The 15,730-nt window shown below is 41.8% G+C and overlaps 1 protein-coding gene across 1 annotated transcript in view; it reads left to right on the top strand.

Moving 5' to 3' along the window:
• Positions 1–1,654: 1,654 nt before the first annotated feature.
• LOC147080560 (spermatogenesis-associated serine-rich protein 2-like) overlaps positions 1,655–15,730 on the top strand; it is a gene marked incomplete at its 3' end in the record, with an annotated part of 28,083 nt that continues 14,007 nt past the window's right edge. The window contains exons 1-4 of the mRNA XM_085981157.1: positions 1,655–1,856; positions 5,997–6,076; positions 11,861–11,969; positions 13,927–13,976. Of these exons, the coding sequence (XP_085837283.1) occupies positions 1,667–1,856; positions 5,997–6,076; positions 11,861–11,969; positions 13,927–13,976 (429 nt within the window). The remainder of the gene's footprint in view (positions 1,857–5,996; positions 6,077–11,860; positions 11,970–13,926; positions 13,977–15,730) is intronic.

Here is a 15,730-nt window from a genome sequence, read left to right as displayed (position 1 = left end):
AGATGGGTGGTTAAACTGCTTTTATTGAATACGTCTGTCTCTGCAGCAGGGATTAACACTTCACACAGTGAAATGCCTGATGGGTCAGGTGGGTTTCCAACAACTAAAATCGTTAACCCACCTGAACAGCTGATTTGTACAATATGCATGCAGAACAATCTCGGTTGAGTTCCTGGGGATTTGTCCAGTCTACTCAGAAGAACAGAGGGTGAAGTGGGGGTGGGGTGGGCTGGAGAAGATTGCAAAAGTAGGGTAGAGCGAGGCCGCAGAGGGATTTGAAGATTAGGATGAAGACTTGAAAGTTGATACGCTGTGGGATATTTGGGCACGATTGTCTTGGTGCACACTTATTCCAACCCTTCCTACCTTTTCCAGGGTTCATTGTTTCTCCATCCCCATCTTCTAGCTTCTGCTCACCCTCCAGGTGACCATCGAGTTTTTTCATTGGGTGCAAGGTTTGCCCTTGTTTAGCCATAGAGCAGTACCACTGTAACTTTATGGAGCATTTTAACTAGCGCTAAGGAGTGTGGGTACAGCACATGATGCATTCTGTTGCCATACAGTATGGGGAGAGAAATTCTTTCAAGAGAGTTATCCTTCCACTGGACCGAGTGAATATTGTGTACAGTGGAAGACAAAATAACCAGACAATGCTTTCAAGAAGAGAAATGTGCCTTCGGGGTCACAGAGAAATTTGACAAATAGAGTGGAAAAACTCGCATATATGTCGAATATTCGACCCTGAACATCTGCATTCACGTTTCTATTCTGCAAATGGCATAATCCCGATTAAAAATGATGCCCTAGTGTTCCATCTAGTTTTGATCTTCTGTATTTATGACTAACCCAGTAATGTTCAATCTATTATAATTATTTATATCCAGCACATTTTTAAAGGATTTAGTTAATATTGCATTAATTTTAATGGCAATATATTCCACATATTGACCACGCTGCATAGAGAAGGAAAAGAAATCTAAACTGATTTGCTTGAGATTTACCGATTCTGTGCTTTTGTCCTCGATTCCTGTAATTGTAGTTAATTAAATAACTTGCTTTCAGTACATTATACATTCTTTTCAGTATTTTCAAGTCCTACACCAAAAAGTGGAATTCCCAATTTTAGTAACAAATCCTCATAACTTGGAGCTCTTGAGTCCTGAACTCAGTTCTCTGGAACTACCCCCAATCAAAGCAATGACCTTTTGAAGATAGAAAAATTGTACACGATTCCAAACTTAGCCGTACCAATGAATTATACAAGGTTAAAATAACCTGTTTCGTTTTGCCATCAAAATGTCTTTTGAGGGGCATCCAGAACACATTTACTCTTGAATGGCCTCACATTCTAATAATAATCAACTTTATTGTCATTGTTAGTGCACAAGTGCAGTACAACGAAATGTAGGCTTGCGGCTCCCGAGAGTGTACATTTTGATTAAGACATTTAAACATTCAACATTCATTTAGCTTGTAAATACATAAACATAATGAAGTGCATTGGCAGATGTGCAGGCTTTAGAGTTTATTTGTGGAGTTCAGTAGGATGACAGCCCTGGGAAAGAAGCTGTTCCTAAATCTGGTCGTTCGGGTACGAATGCATCTGTAGCGTCTCCCAGATGGTAGGAGGGCGAACAGACTGTGGCTGGGGTGGGTAGGGTCTTTGATGATGGTCCGTGACCTCCGTAAACAGCGTTTCTGGTATATGTGCTCTATGGTCTCTGGATACTTTCAATGCTTGATAATCATAACCAGACCTTTTTCTTTTTCCATATTTAGCACTTTCTTCACCCAATCCCCAAATTTGCCAGTCCACTTCAAAGTAGCAACAACCCGCCAAGCTGCTACCTTTACCGGTACGCATTACTTTTTGTTTCTACATTAATAGCCATTTGATATTAGCCATTTTACTGTGGAGCCTTTTCAGCGACGGTGCTCTTCCCTATACTAGTTGTCTGACCACATTACTTGGTGAAAGCGAATGAGATGAGGTATTCCTTATGGATACAATGCACTTGGATTTTCAGAAAACATTTCATGCATTTCTGCATCTAATACTCTTCAAGAGAAGCACGTTTTTTTCTGACCCTCATCTGTTTACCATCGCTAAAGCTAGATTTCAATACAGCTATTTTGTGGTTCATTCCACGCACATTTATATTTAAGATCAGTGCAGAAATTTAGTAAATATTTTCTGAAAAACCAAATGTATCTGTCCACTGAGTGTTTTCTCTCCTAACTCGAGTTACATTCTCAAATTATTTCAATCGATCTATGAAATATGGCTTATTGTTTCGGAAACCATGCTGACTTCCACTTCGGGCTACTGTGCACTTCAGATGAAAATTAATAGCACCTCGTAAAACGTCGTTGAGTATTTTCTGCATTACTGGTCTGTGATTCCTTGATTTATGTCTCCATTTTTCTTGGTTCTGAATATCTGGATTACATGGGCCACTGATTTGGTACATGCTGTATATTTATGGAGCTACTAAACACACAAAGCACTCCCTCACCAACTTCTTCACATATTCTTAAGACATCTCTTATAGCCCAGCTGCCTTGTATTTAAAGCTTCAGATTTATATTCATATGTGTGACTTCTTCATAAGTTAGAAACTTTAGATCTATTTTGTTTATTGTGGACAAATTCTATATCCAGCTAAGCAGAAGCCAAAACGGGATACTTCAAGGTGGACCCCAAATGGACTTCCACCTACTCCTTTGTTGCTAAAGCTGCATCCAAGAAGCTTGGTGTCTTCTGTGCTAAACATGTGTTTTCCTCTCAAAAAAATCTTAACTTTTTAGAAAGCACAAGTGTGTCTGTCTCTTCTCCTGAAAAGTCAATGCCCGCCTGCGCTTTTCCCCTCTTATTCCAACTAAGCTGCAGATATGCTAGCCTATGCTCTATTTCCCCAACCACCCGATTGTCCCAAATGTGTTGTAATTAAGACTCGCTGCACAGTCTCGCACGATAACATTCTTTTCCTGGAACATTCAATTGTGGAACTTCGTTCCTTCCTCTTACAGCTTCAGGCCTTTTAAAACGCGAGCTTAGTGTCACCTAAGCGCTCTTTCATTTACTTTCCCTCTCTTTCAGCCCTGAGGTGTGGTGCCGTTTGGGTGTTGGCTCAGTTCATTTGCTTTCTCAATTTAACAAGAAATCATAAATTGTTTCTTGTATAGGATTTAAAAAAAAATTATATTTATAAAAAAAAAAAAAAAAAAAATTTCAATCACTTTGGTGCAAAGCAGTGATGACATTGCAATTTTCTTCTATGAATTCTATTTTTTTGACGGTTCAACCCTAGAATTTACTGTTTATACTGGTGGACCAATGGTTCACATGTTCATATGACATTCCTCTGTTCACTATTTAAACACGGGTGTTAAATGAGTTAACACCTCCACTAAGACAACAGACAGAAAAATGTCATGTGAATGTGCAAAAAGAAGCACTGAAATACTATCAAGTGCCTGGAACAGACACTCGAAGGCCATTCCTTATGATACCATCTACCGCATCATTGATAAAGATATTGAATAGGGTGGTTGATAGTGGACGGCCTTCCCTCACTGATGTTTCGAGGGAGATTGGTTCAGTGAGTCTCCCAGCAACCTGTACATGGATCTTGGAGCTGGCTTACACAAGCCAGATAAAATCCAAGATTTAGCCAGATACTCCTCTAACCTATAACTACTTCATGAGGCCCGCCGGTGGCATAGCACTAATTCCAGAGCCTTACAATAATTACTGAAAGCAATGTAACTGCATTCCCCCTGAACCCTATAATGCTGCACAATCTTGTATAAAGTGAAACCTACTATGTTGGCTGGATTCCTCTCGTTTTCACCTTGCTACGGTCCTCTTTACGGATAGAAACAACTGTAGTCTGGGGGGGGAGGGAAATGAGGGGTATATGTGTCTCAAATGGAATTCTGTTCAACCTAAGAAGAAGTAGCTTCCAGGCAGATGGTGGTTCCTGGCACTCAGACCTCTCACTTCCTCCCCTCCACTCCTTGCCTATAAAGAATTGGGTATAAATACCATTCCCAGCATCGAAGCTTTGACCACGCTCGATCAGCTCCGATGGACGGGTCACATTGTCCGCATGCCCGATACGAGACTCCCAAAACAAGCGCTCTACTCGGAGCTCCAACACGGCAAGAGAGCCCCAGGTGGGCAGAGGAAACGCTTCAAGGACACCCTCAAAGCCTCCTTGAAAAAGTGTAACATTCCCACCGACACCTGGGAATCCCTGGCCCAAGACCGCACAAAGTGGAGGAGAAGCATCCGGGAAGGCGCCGAACACATCGAGTCTCTTCGCCGGGAGCAAGCGCAAGGAGCGCACGTCAACCCAAGCACCCCACCCACCCGCCCCTTCAACCACCGTCTGCCCCACCTGTGACAGAGACTGTAGGTCCCGCATTGGACTCATCAGTCACCTGAGAACTCATCGTTAGTGTGGAAGCAAGTCATCCTCGGTTCCGAGGGACTGCCTAAGAAGATGATGATAAATACCATGCATGTGTGCCGCACTACCATTAGCCAGGTGGCAGTGTGCAGTTCACTTCCTCATCGAAGCCCCGTGTGGTATACAAATGCCTAAAAGAGGGAGATAACTGTATAGAGAAAAATAAATTGGCAGCTCCAGACTAAACTGCTATACACCCGACTGTCCCATGGTCCTGGGTAATGATCAGTAATCTTAGGAAAATTTTCTTTAGCAAAATGTTCACATTAACTGGTGTGTTCTGCACTCTGCATCACTGCAAAGTAGCTTTTCTATGTACTTGTCCAATGCCTGTGCTATAACTTGATTCTCTAGTGCGGGCTGCAGGATTATTACATTCAAGGATCACAACCTTGATTTTAAGGGCCAGTGTGTTCCTCATTATACTGAGGACTAATATACAATGTGTTCTATTCAAACTTAAAGCTGTACATTTAGATTTTACATTGATTAAGATCGACACGTTGAATGTTTGTTCTATGAACGAGGTGCTTCTGAACAGTTGAAAGTGTTTCATAGGCCAGGTGAAAAGCCACACAAACAGCACTAATCAAAACCTCAAGTAGCATGAACACAATGAAATACAGAACATTCCACGTGGCAACTTTGTTTCTTGGAAGTTGTGAGGTTGTAAGAGACTGTTCAATTGTTTTCAATATTCTGTTGGCTGAAATGTGGCCCTTTTTATCTAATCTGAAGTTTACAGTAACACTTCCCTGTAACAGGAAAGGCGCTCTTATTGGGAATTCATGGTGCTGAGATGCATTCTCCACTTGATTGGAACTTCAGTCACAACTAGGCAAAACTTGCTGAATATTTTTACTGGGAAGAATGTATTTACAAAGCAACTTTTGAGCAGTTGTTAAAGCTTTTGAGAAGTACCAGCAGTACCTCCAAAGCTATCCCAGTCAAGGGTGATCTGCCCGGTAAAGGAAGGCCTTCACACCAGAGTTCAAGGAGCTCAAACAAGGACACCAAAAGGAACTCTAAGAAGCCTCCTTTTGCCAAGCTCAGCAGTTGATTCACTTGCTTCCCCCAATATTGGCAAACTTGCTCCAATACTTCACAGATGAGTGAGTCCTTATTGCATTGGGATTATTTGAGCGGGAGGAGCATGCTTTAAAATGCTCCTTTTTTATTTCCTGGAAGCTTCCCATAGTTCAGAGAATAAGTTTCTTGGGGCAGTTGGACTGCTCTTATTAAGGAGATTTTAGAGATAGAGACGTCTGTGTCACAGCAAAGAGAAAAGTCCCTTTACAGCATCTTTTGCATTTTTTTTAAATTGTTAGATCTGAAAGAGAATAATTTCTATTTAAACTTGATTAAATCCAGCCACTTAGAATGTGGTTCACTGATTGTGGCAACTTCTCTCCCTTCTATATTTTGTTCTTCACTGTTTCTGCCTGTATCTGTGTGTTGGAATTCCAGTGAGATCAGTGAAAGAGATAGAAGATTATAATTCTGTAAATCTTTCCTGAACAGATCCCACTGGAGTCGTGTTTGACACTAGATCCAAAGCCGTGATGGCCCAAGGAGGAGCCAACGACAACATCAAGGAAAAGGTAGCAATATTTTCTATATTTAGCTTACCATATTTAGTGAACGAGTCACTGGCAAGAAAATTGTGCCCTTTTGTCGTGTAATTATAGAATTATGCTAGACAATTCCCATTGCATTGTCGAGGAAATGGCAGTTGATGAAATCAAATTAGTTTTAATTGGGCTATGATTGGGAAATCTGCCCATAGTTGTCAACAGACGACCTGATCTTTTTCACTGAAAACGATTCAACTGTCATAGCAGCTAATTTTAAATAAACATGGACAATCTGTTGTAACCCTTTGTTTTACTGTGCTATCATAGCAGCTAATTTTAAACCCTAGTACAGGAAACTCTTTGGTATCCGGCACCGACGGGACCGGGATGGTGCCGGTTGATTAAAAATTCTGGATAACGGAGAGATATATCTACCGAGGCTATTTTTAACAAACAAAAATTTAAAAATCAAGAAATGTGCAGTATAATTGGGGACTCGCCTACAGAATGTTGTGTTAAATGGACTCGGACTTGGCAACATTTCCAGTTATTGAGGTGTTCGGATCGGAAGAAACTTCCGACAGCGCCAAGAAGCCGAGTAGTGGCAGTTTGGAGAACTACCCCCACTGACTAACTCGGCCACTGCGGGAGACTCGGACTTGGCAACATTTCCAGTTATTGAGGTGTTCGGATCGGAAGAAACTTCCGACAGCGCCAAGAAGCCGAGTAGTGGCAGTTTGGAGAACTACCCCCACTGACCACCGCGGGAGACTCGGACTCGGCAACATTTCCGGTTATTGAGGTGTTGTTTTCGGAGTATGAATTTTGCCGGTTATTAGAGAATTCTGGATATTTAGGTGTCGTTTAAACGAGAGTTTCCTGTAGCTTTCTTTTATACGTTGCACTAGATTTCTTTTGTTATAAATTTGCGCAACATTATATTTGGAAGACGCAGTCGTGTGGAGTGTCTTTAACAGTGGATGTTTGTTGCTTTCAACTTGCCAGCTAAGGATATGACCCCGAGTCCAGCCCACTGATCATATATGTGGCTCAAACAGTCGAAATGAGCCTATGTTACACTGAAAGAAATGTCACAGTTGTGTGGCGGTTGAATGCAGTACTCATTTCAAAACATAAGAAGTAGGAGCAGGAGTAGGCCATATGGCCTCTCGGGCCTGCTCCACCATTCAGTAGGATCGTGGCTGATCCGAACCTAGACTCACGTCCACTTCCCTGCCTGCTCCCCGTAACCCCTAATTCCCTTATCAGCTAGGAAACTGTCTATCTCCTTTTTAAATTTATTTAATGTCGCAGCTTCCACAGCTCTCTGAGGTAGCAAATTCCATAGATTTACTACCCTCGGAGTGAAGAAGTTTCTCCTCATCTCAGTTTTGAAACGGCAGCCCCTTATTCTAAGATTATGCCCCCTAGTTCTAGTCTCACCCATCAGTGGAAACATCCTCACCGCATCCACCCGATCAAGCCCCCTCACAATCTTATATGTTTCGATAAGATCGCCTCTCATTCTTCTGAACTCCAATGAGTAGAGGCCCAACCTACTCAACCTTTCCTCATAAGTCAACCCCCTCATCTCCGGAATCAACCGAGTGAACCTTCTCTGAACTGCCTCGAGAGCAAGTATATCTTTTCTTAAATATGGAAACCAAAACTGTACGCAATATTCCAGGTGTGGCCTCACCAGTACCCTGTATAACTGAAGCAAGACTTCCCTGCTTTTATACTCCGTCCCCTTTGCATTAAAAGCCAAGATTCCATTGGCCTTCCTGATCACCTGCTGCACCTGCATACTAACTTTTTGTGTTTCATGCACCAGGACCCCCAGATCCCTTTGTACTGTAGCACTTTGCAGTTTCTCTCCATTTAGATAATAACTTGCTCTTTGATTTTTTCTGCCAAAGTGCATAACCTCACTTTCCAACATTATATTCCATCTGCCAAATTTCTGCCCACTCACTTAGCCTGTCTATGTCCTTTTGCAGGTTTTTTATGTCCTCCTCACTCACTGCTTTCCCTCCCATCTTTGTATCGTCGGCAAACTTGGATACGTTGCACTCGGTCCCTTCCTCCAAATCGTTAATATAGATTGTAAAGAATTGGGGTCCCAGCACTGACCCCTGCGGAACACCACTGGTTACTGATTGCCAACCCGAGAACGAACCATTTATCCCAACTCTCTGTTTTCTGTTAGATAGCCAATCTTCCACCCATGTCAGTATATTACCCCCCAATCCTGTGATTTTTTTTTTTTATCTTGTGCAGTAATTTTTTGTGTGACACCTTGTCAAATGCCTTTTGGAAGTCCAAATACACTACATCCACTGGTTCCCCTTTATCCACCCTGTTTGTTACGTCCTCAAAGAATTCGAGCAAATTTGTCAAACATGACTTCCCCTTCATAAAACCATGCTGACTCTGTCCGATTAAATTATGCTTATCCAAATGTTCTGTTACTGCTTCCTTAATAATGGACTCCAACATTTTACCGACCACAGATGTTAGGCTAACTGGTCTATAGTTTCCAGCCTTTTGTCTACCTCCCTTTTTAAATAAGGGCGTTACATTCGCAGTTTTCCAATCTGCTGGGACCTTTCCTGAATCCAGGGAGTTTTGGAAAATTACCACCAATGCATCCGCAATCCCTACCGCTACTTCTCTCAAGACCCTAGGATGTAAGCCATCAGGTCCAGGGGATTTATCCGCCTTAAGTCCCATTATCTTACCGAGTACCATCTCCTTAGTGATTTTAATCGTGTTTAGCTCCTCCCCCCCCCCATAGCCCCCTGTTTGTCCAGTGTTGGGATATTTTTAGTGTCCTCTACTGTGAAGACTGATACAAAATACTTGTTCAGCGTTTCTGCCATCTCCATGTTCCCCACCACTAATTTCCCAGTCTCGTCTTCTAAGGGACCAACATTCACTTTAGACACCCTTTTTCTTTTTATATAACTGTAGAAACTCTTGCTATCTGTTTTTATATTTTTTGCTAGTTTACTTTCATAATCTATCTTCTATAGTAGTTTGCATCTGGCTATCGCAAGAAACCTAGTTAATGTGGATGAATGCTTGGCTTTGTTTCTCCCCCAAAGGTGGGAATTGTTTGTAGATTGGGTGGAAATTAATGGAAGTATGTTTTGTGGAACTTTGCTGTGCGCAAATCTAGCAATGCAACCTGATGCAATAGCATGAAGTCCTCTGACTGTGTCTACATTTATGTACGTACTCCTACATTAGGAGTTACATAATGCCCTGTCACATTTTTCTTTAAACGTGTACGAGAAACATAGAAGATAGGAGTAGGCCATTGGGCCCCTCGAGCCTGTTCCGCCATTTAATGAGATCATGGCTGATCATCCAAATTCAGTACCCTGTCACTGCCTTCTCCCCATATCCCTTGATCCCGTTAGCCTTAAGAAATATATCCAACTCCTTCTTGACTATATTTAATGAATTGGCCTCTACTGCCTTCTGTGGTAGAGAATTCCACAGGTTCACCACTCTCTGGGTGAAGAAATTCCTCCTCATCTCAGTCCTAAATGGCTTACCCCTTATCCTTAGACTGTGACTCCTGGTTCTGGACTCCCCGCCATCGGGAACATCCGAGAAAAATTATCCAAATTCCCTTTAATTGCTGTAATGAATACTTGGGCTGACATTGCAAGGTTTAGGGAAAGAAAGAGCTTGCAATTTTATAGTGCCCGATCACATCCTCAGGATATCCCAGACTGCTTGCCAGTGTAAAAGTATACTTGCTATTATGGTAATCCCTTCTGCTTTGAGGCAGCAATTCCTAAAGAAGTGGCCTTTTCTCAACCATGTCTTTTCTTGAGCCTTTATTTATGCACTGTATGTAGCAACTGATGGTCCTCCTCCCTCACATCACACTCATTAACTCTTCCAGTTCTTTTTCCTCGGCAATGCCATCAGCATTCATCAGGTAGAACAAAAACATCTATTTATTAAATAAACATGGACAATCTGTTGTAACCCTTTGTTTTACTTTTTAAAAGTGGGTACTGCTGGTGAAACCCCCTCCTGAAACCTCTCTCTCTCTCTCTCTCTCTCTCTCTCTCATGAATTTAGAAGCTGATTTTCCTTCCAAAGAAAAGTTAGGGTTATTTTGAAGGGAAATAAAAGGTGACTTGCTGCCGGCTTCAATGCAGAAATGAGGGAATTGGTACCATTTGCCCAGCACTGGCACAGTCCTCCTCATTCTGAAAAATAATTAAGATTTACTCGGGCATTTTGGAAGGAAGAATGAGGAGAGGCAATATAAACTAAATGGAACAAGTTTTAAGGGGGTGCAGGAACAGAGAGACCTGGGGGTTCACATACACAAATCTTTGACGGTGGCAGGACAAGTTGATAAAGCTGTTAAAAACACACGTGGGGTCCTTATAGCTTTATAAATAGAAGCATCGAGTACAAAAGGGCATCTATCACAAAGGGAGCATGTGTATGTGTACATACTCAGCTGAATTGATCATTTCAATAATTTAGTGTTCAGATATAAACAAGCTCAGAAGCAGACTTTCTTTCATAAGTCATCATGTATAACTTTCAAAAAGGGTTGTTTTATTTCTCCCCCTTCCTGCTCTCTGAAAGCTGTTTTCCTTCTACTTTTCACATACAAAGTGACTTTAAAACAAATTTGTACATTGATCTCATTATTGCATTCTTACACCTATTCACTTAATCCCCATCAGCATTTTCTTGTAAGCGCTCATGACACAAGATCCTTCATTGTTCAAAGCACAGGTTTCTCGCCAGGATGCTGAATTTGTAACAGATTAACATGCCACATAGTAAGAATTCTTGATGCACTCGCTACATGCCCGTGCAACAAAACCACTTTTTACACCAGAAAGTGTAATGCTCTTCGGGAACTAAGGATATAAATTGCTGCAAGCTAATTTTTTGTGCTTCAGTGGTGATTACATTATTTCAGATCCTCCGCCCTTCCAAAAAACTAGTTTTATTCAGAGATTTCTAGACCTCCCAGTGAAGTTGCTATTCAGCATAAACTCAGCTATTGGATTTTAACTCTGCCATTTTGAAGCAGATTTTCATTTACCTGTAAACGTGACCAAGAGGGCACCTTTTCTGACTTGCTTTGAGCTTCAGCACACTGCAAACGAATTATTAGAACATTTGAGCTGATTATCTGTGCTTGTGTTTTTGGATAAAGCAATGGGAGTAGAGTTAGGAGATTGTATTTAGAGTACTTATTATAGTACTTGGAGTATGGAGCTCAGAATTAGTGGGAACGAAACTCATGTTGGGCAGCGTGCAAAACTAGCTGCCAAGTCTCCATTGCCCGTTTTACGCTACCGTACCGGCGAGATTAATTTCACCCCCCCCCCCCGTGTATCCAGCTGAATACGCATGTTTCCAGTATCTACACTAGAATAATGTCTAGTATACTTTATATAAATTACCAACTACCAAGTTCAGGGAAATGCTTGCAATTCAGTAGATGTTGCAGTACATTGTAGCCTTTTCTCCTTTTTAAGGCCTTCTATTTGTACCATGCAATCTATAATCGTGTTTCAGATCATCTTTTGATATTCCCTGGAGTATAAGAACATAAAAATTAGGAACAGGAGTAGGCTATATGGCCCCTCGAGCCTGCTCCGCCATTCAATAAGATCATGGCTGATCATTGACCTCAACTCCACTTTCCCGCCCGATCTCCATATCCCTCGATTCCCCATGGGTCCAAAAGTCTATCGATCTCAGCCTTGAATATACTCAAAGACTCAGCATGTATGTTTGTGCTTTTTTTTCCCTCAGATTACTGCTGTCCGTGCAATCGTTCCTAACAGGAGTAATAATGAGATAATTCTGGTCTTGCAACATTATGACAACTGTGTTGACAAAGCTGTACAAGCTTTTATGGAAGGTAAGACCCTCTATCTTTTTCCTTGATTTTATTACATTTTTCTCATTCTCAAGACTCCATCCAACTTGCTTCCAAACCTGTACAGCAATTTTCAAATAATGGCCATTGAAATGAAGGGTACAGAGATCAGGAGCATTGACCTAAGGTGTGTAAAAAGTAACAATGCAAATTCAAATTACGAGCTGTATGGTTAGCCCTGTTCTTCAAGGATCTGCAATGAGCCAGTAAGTCTGGACAGATGTGACCACATTTAGCAGTTATTTCCTAGTTAAACTTCTGGTATCAATACAATGTACTCCATAAGGCTGCATCACAAGCTTCAGTTGCAGGAGTGCTTTTAATGCTTGGTTTTATAAATTGTTTTTGTTTTTTCCTCATACCAGAAAATAACACGCTGGAATAAGAACAAAGCTGTGGTTGAAACAAATAAAGACACGAGCCATATAAACAACACCAGTTGTATTTTGAATAGCTTTTGTCTTTCCGAACTAAAATGGACGTTGTCCCACAGCATGCTGTTCTTCAACAAAGGGAAAATACTGCAGATAGTAGAAATCTGAAATAAAAACTGAAAATGCTGGAAATACTCAGCTGGTCAGGCATCATCTGTGGAAAGAGAAACCGAGTTAAGGTTTCTGGTCGATGACCGTTTCAGAACTGAACAAAGTTACAGACTGATTTGTGAAGAAAAAATCCTGTATACTTTGCTTTCTTTTCTCTCCAGCCAATTTAAAAAAAAAAAAAAAAAAAAAAATCCTTGCCTAAGGCTTGAAAAAGATCCAAGAAGTGAGATCAAAATGTTGACTGCAGATTATAACCATTATATTTTCAAACTGAAATCCATGCATTGTCCTTGGATACTAATCTTTCCCAGACTAAGGAAGACAGTAGAGACCCACACTGACTGACTGGCTCTTCAGAGGTTCAGACTGATAGATTTGCCATCTTGATTAAACTGCATTACCTTTTTATCCTAAGTGGTAAGAGCTGATTAAAGGTGCTGTGTTCTAAATGTTACATAAATAAGGTCTTTTACTATGACCTGTTTAGGCTGCTTTCTCGCTATCCAGTAGCAGTATCTTTTTTTTCAATATTGTAACCCATTGTTGCATTATTTCCGTTTCCTACACCAGTCATCCTTGGGCCTATCTGAATGCCATTGCCAAATAGTGCTGAAATAGGGTTAGTTTTGTGCTGTAGGTCAATGCCCACTAGAAACTGGATCGAGTCTGCCCAAACTTGGATAGGACCCCAGCAGCCAACAGACAGAGGAGACTTTCATCCCATCATTTAGGGCTGGATTTGAATCCAGGTACCCAAAGTGAAAGGCCAGTGTCACTTCATCCTCGGTTTTCCAACTTTACTTTAAAACGATATTAGAAGCTTGATTTCTTTTCCAGCAAATTAGTGATTTTAGTTACAGATTTATCTACTTTTAACAGAAAAAAACATAGCATTTTACCTTTGAAGAAAAAAACATCATTTTTTCCTGATGATCTCTGATTATTACGTTGTTTCAGTTAGGTATAAAAAAGACATTGTGTGACTTTTACATTTTGTACAAATGCCTGCTTGTGAAATCCTCCTATTTTCCTTCAACTGCAAATCTTGCAGACTCTGGTGTGTTGCAAATGTCTGCTATCTCTCAAAAGTGGATTGTCAACTCAACTTTAAAATTCCTTTTTGGATTTTTACCAAATTTGACACTATATTTACACAATGCTAAAATGCCCAATGGTTATCACTAACACAAAACACTTCAAAGTGTAATGGCATACATTTATGTTGTGCCAAAAAGACACCAACTGAAACACATTCCCGCTGATGCAAAATGTTTGCAAATCAGGTTGTTTTTAGTGGCATTCGGCAAGTCTGTGTATATCCCCATGACATGTTATCTGCTTTTTGAATAATTCCTGCAATCATCACTGAATGATTTTTTATTTATTTCATGAAGGTTATGCCACAGAAGTACTGAAGGAATGGAGTGTAACAGGGAAAAAGAAGGTAAGGGACATAGCAACATAGGAGCAGGAGGAGGCCATTCAGCCCCTCGAGCTTGTTCTGCCATTCAGTTAGATCCTGATTGCTCTACCTCAGCCCACTTGTCACATTCTGACGATCCAAGTGCATTCCCTCGATCCCCACTCTGTCTTCTACCTCCCAAACAATTTCCAACCTTCTTTAGACTTCCTAATTGGAAAATTTGTAAGCAGTGGTTAAAACAACCAAATGATGCTTATGAAGACTGTTTATGTATTAATGGAAAATAAATAGCTTTTCACTCTCATTGTGTTACTTAAGTTGCATTGTCCCTGTAGGGGGTTGTGTGTGGGGTCCAATGATGCCAGTAACACTTCAGGATTGAGGACAGTATTGGTAGGAGTGACCACTGCACAGTCCTTGTGGAGACAAAGTCCCATCTTCAAACTGAGGACACCCTCCATCGTGTCGTGTGGCATGCTAAATGGGATAGATTCCGAACAGATCTAGCAGCTCAAAATTGGGCATCCATAAGGCGATATGGGCCATCGGCAGCAGTAGAATTGTATTCCACCACAATCTGTAACCTCATGGCCCGGCATATCCCTCGCTCTACCATTACCATCAAAACCAGGCGACTAACCCGGGTTCAATGAGGAGTGTGGAAGAGCACGCCAGGAGCAGCACCAGGCGTACCTGAAAATGAATTGCTAACCTGGTGAAGCTACAACACAGGATTACATGCATGCTAAACAGCGGAAGCAGTATGCTATAGACAGAGTTAAGTGATCCCACAACCAATGGATCAAATCAAAGCTCTGCAGTCCTGCCACATCCTATCCTCAATGATGGCAGAGTCCACCATGCGAGTGCAAAAGGCAAAGCTGAAGTGTTCGCAGCCATCTTCAGCCGGAAGTGCCGAGTGGATGATCCATCTCGGTCTGTTCCTGAGGTTCCCACCATCACAGATGCCAGTCTTCAGCCAATTCGATTCACTCCACGTGATATCAAGAAATGGCTGAGCGCACCGGATACAGCAAAGGCTGTGGGCCCCGACAACATCCCGGCTGTGGTGCTGAAGACTTGTGCTCCGGAAATAGCCGCGCCGCTAGCCAAGCTGTTCTAGTACAGCTACAACACTGGCATCTACCCGACAAAGTGGAAAACTGCCCAGGTATGTCCTGTCCACAATAAGCAGGACAAATCCAATCCGGTCAATTACCGCCCCATCAGCCTACACTCAATAATCAGCAAAATGATGGAAGGTGCCATCGACAGTGCTATCAAGCAGCACTTGCTCACCAATAACCTGCTCACTAATGCTCAGTTTGGGTTCTGCTAGGACCACTCTGCTCCAGACCTCATTACAGCCTTGGTCCAAACATTGGTTCAAGAGGTGAGGTGAGAGTGACTGCCCTTGACATCAAGGCAGCATTTGATCGAGTGTGGCAACAAGCAACCCTATTAAAATTGAAGTCAATGGGAATCGGGGAAAACTCTCCACTGGCTGGAGTCATACCTAGCACAAAGGAAGATGGTTGTGGTTGTTGGAGGCTAATCATCTCGGCCCCAGGATATCATTGCAGGAGTTCCTCAGGGCTGTATCCTAGGTCCAACCATCTTCAGCTGCTTCATCAATGACCTTCCCTCCATCATAAGGTCAGAAGTGGGGATGTTCACTGCTGGTTGCATAATGTTCAGTTCCATTTGCAATTCCTCAGATAAGGAAGCAGCCCGTGCCTGCATGCAGCAAGACCTGGACAACATCCAGGCTTGGA

This window comes from Somniosus microcephalus, unplaced genomic scaffold, assembly GCF_052327205.1.
Source record: "Somniosus microcephalus isolate GS21.2 unplaced genomic scaffold, FLI_Smic_1.0 scaffold1433, whole genome shotgun sequence".
Lineage (NCBI taxonomy): Eukaryota > Metazoa > Chordata > Chondrichthyes > Squaliformes > Somniosidae > Somniosus > Somniosus microcephalus.
The sequence above is the reverse complement of the archived record's forward strand: the minus strand, read 5'-3'. Positions and strand labels throughout refer to the sequence as shown.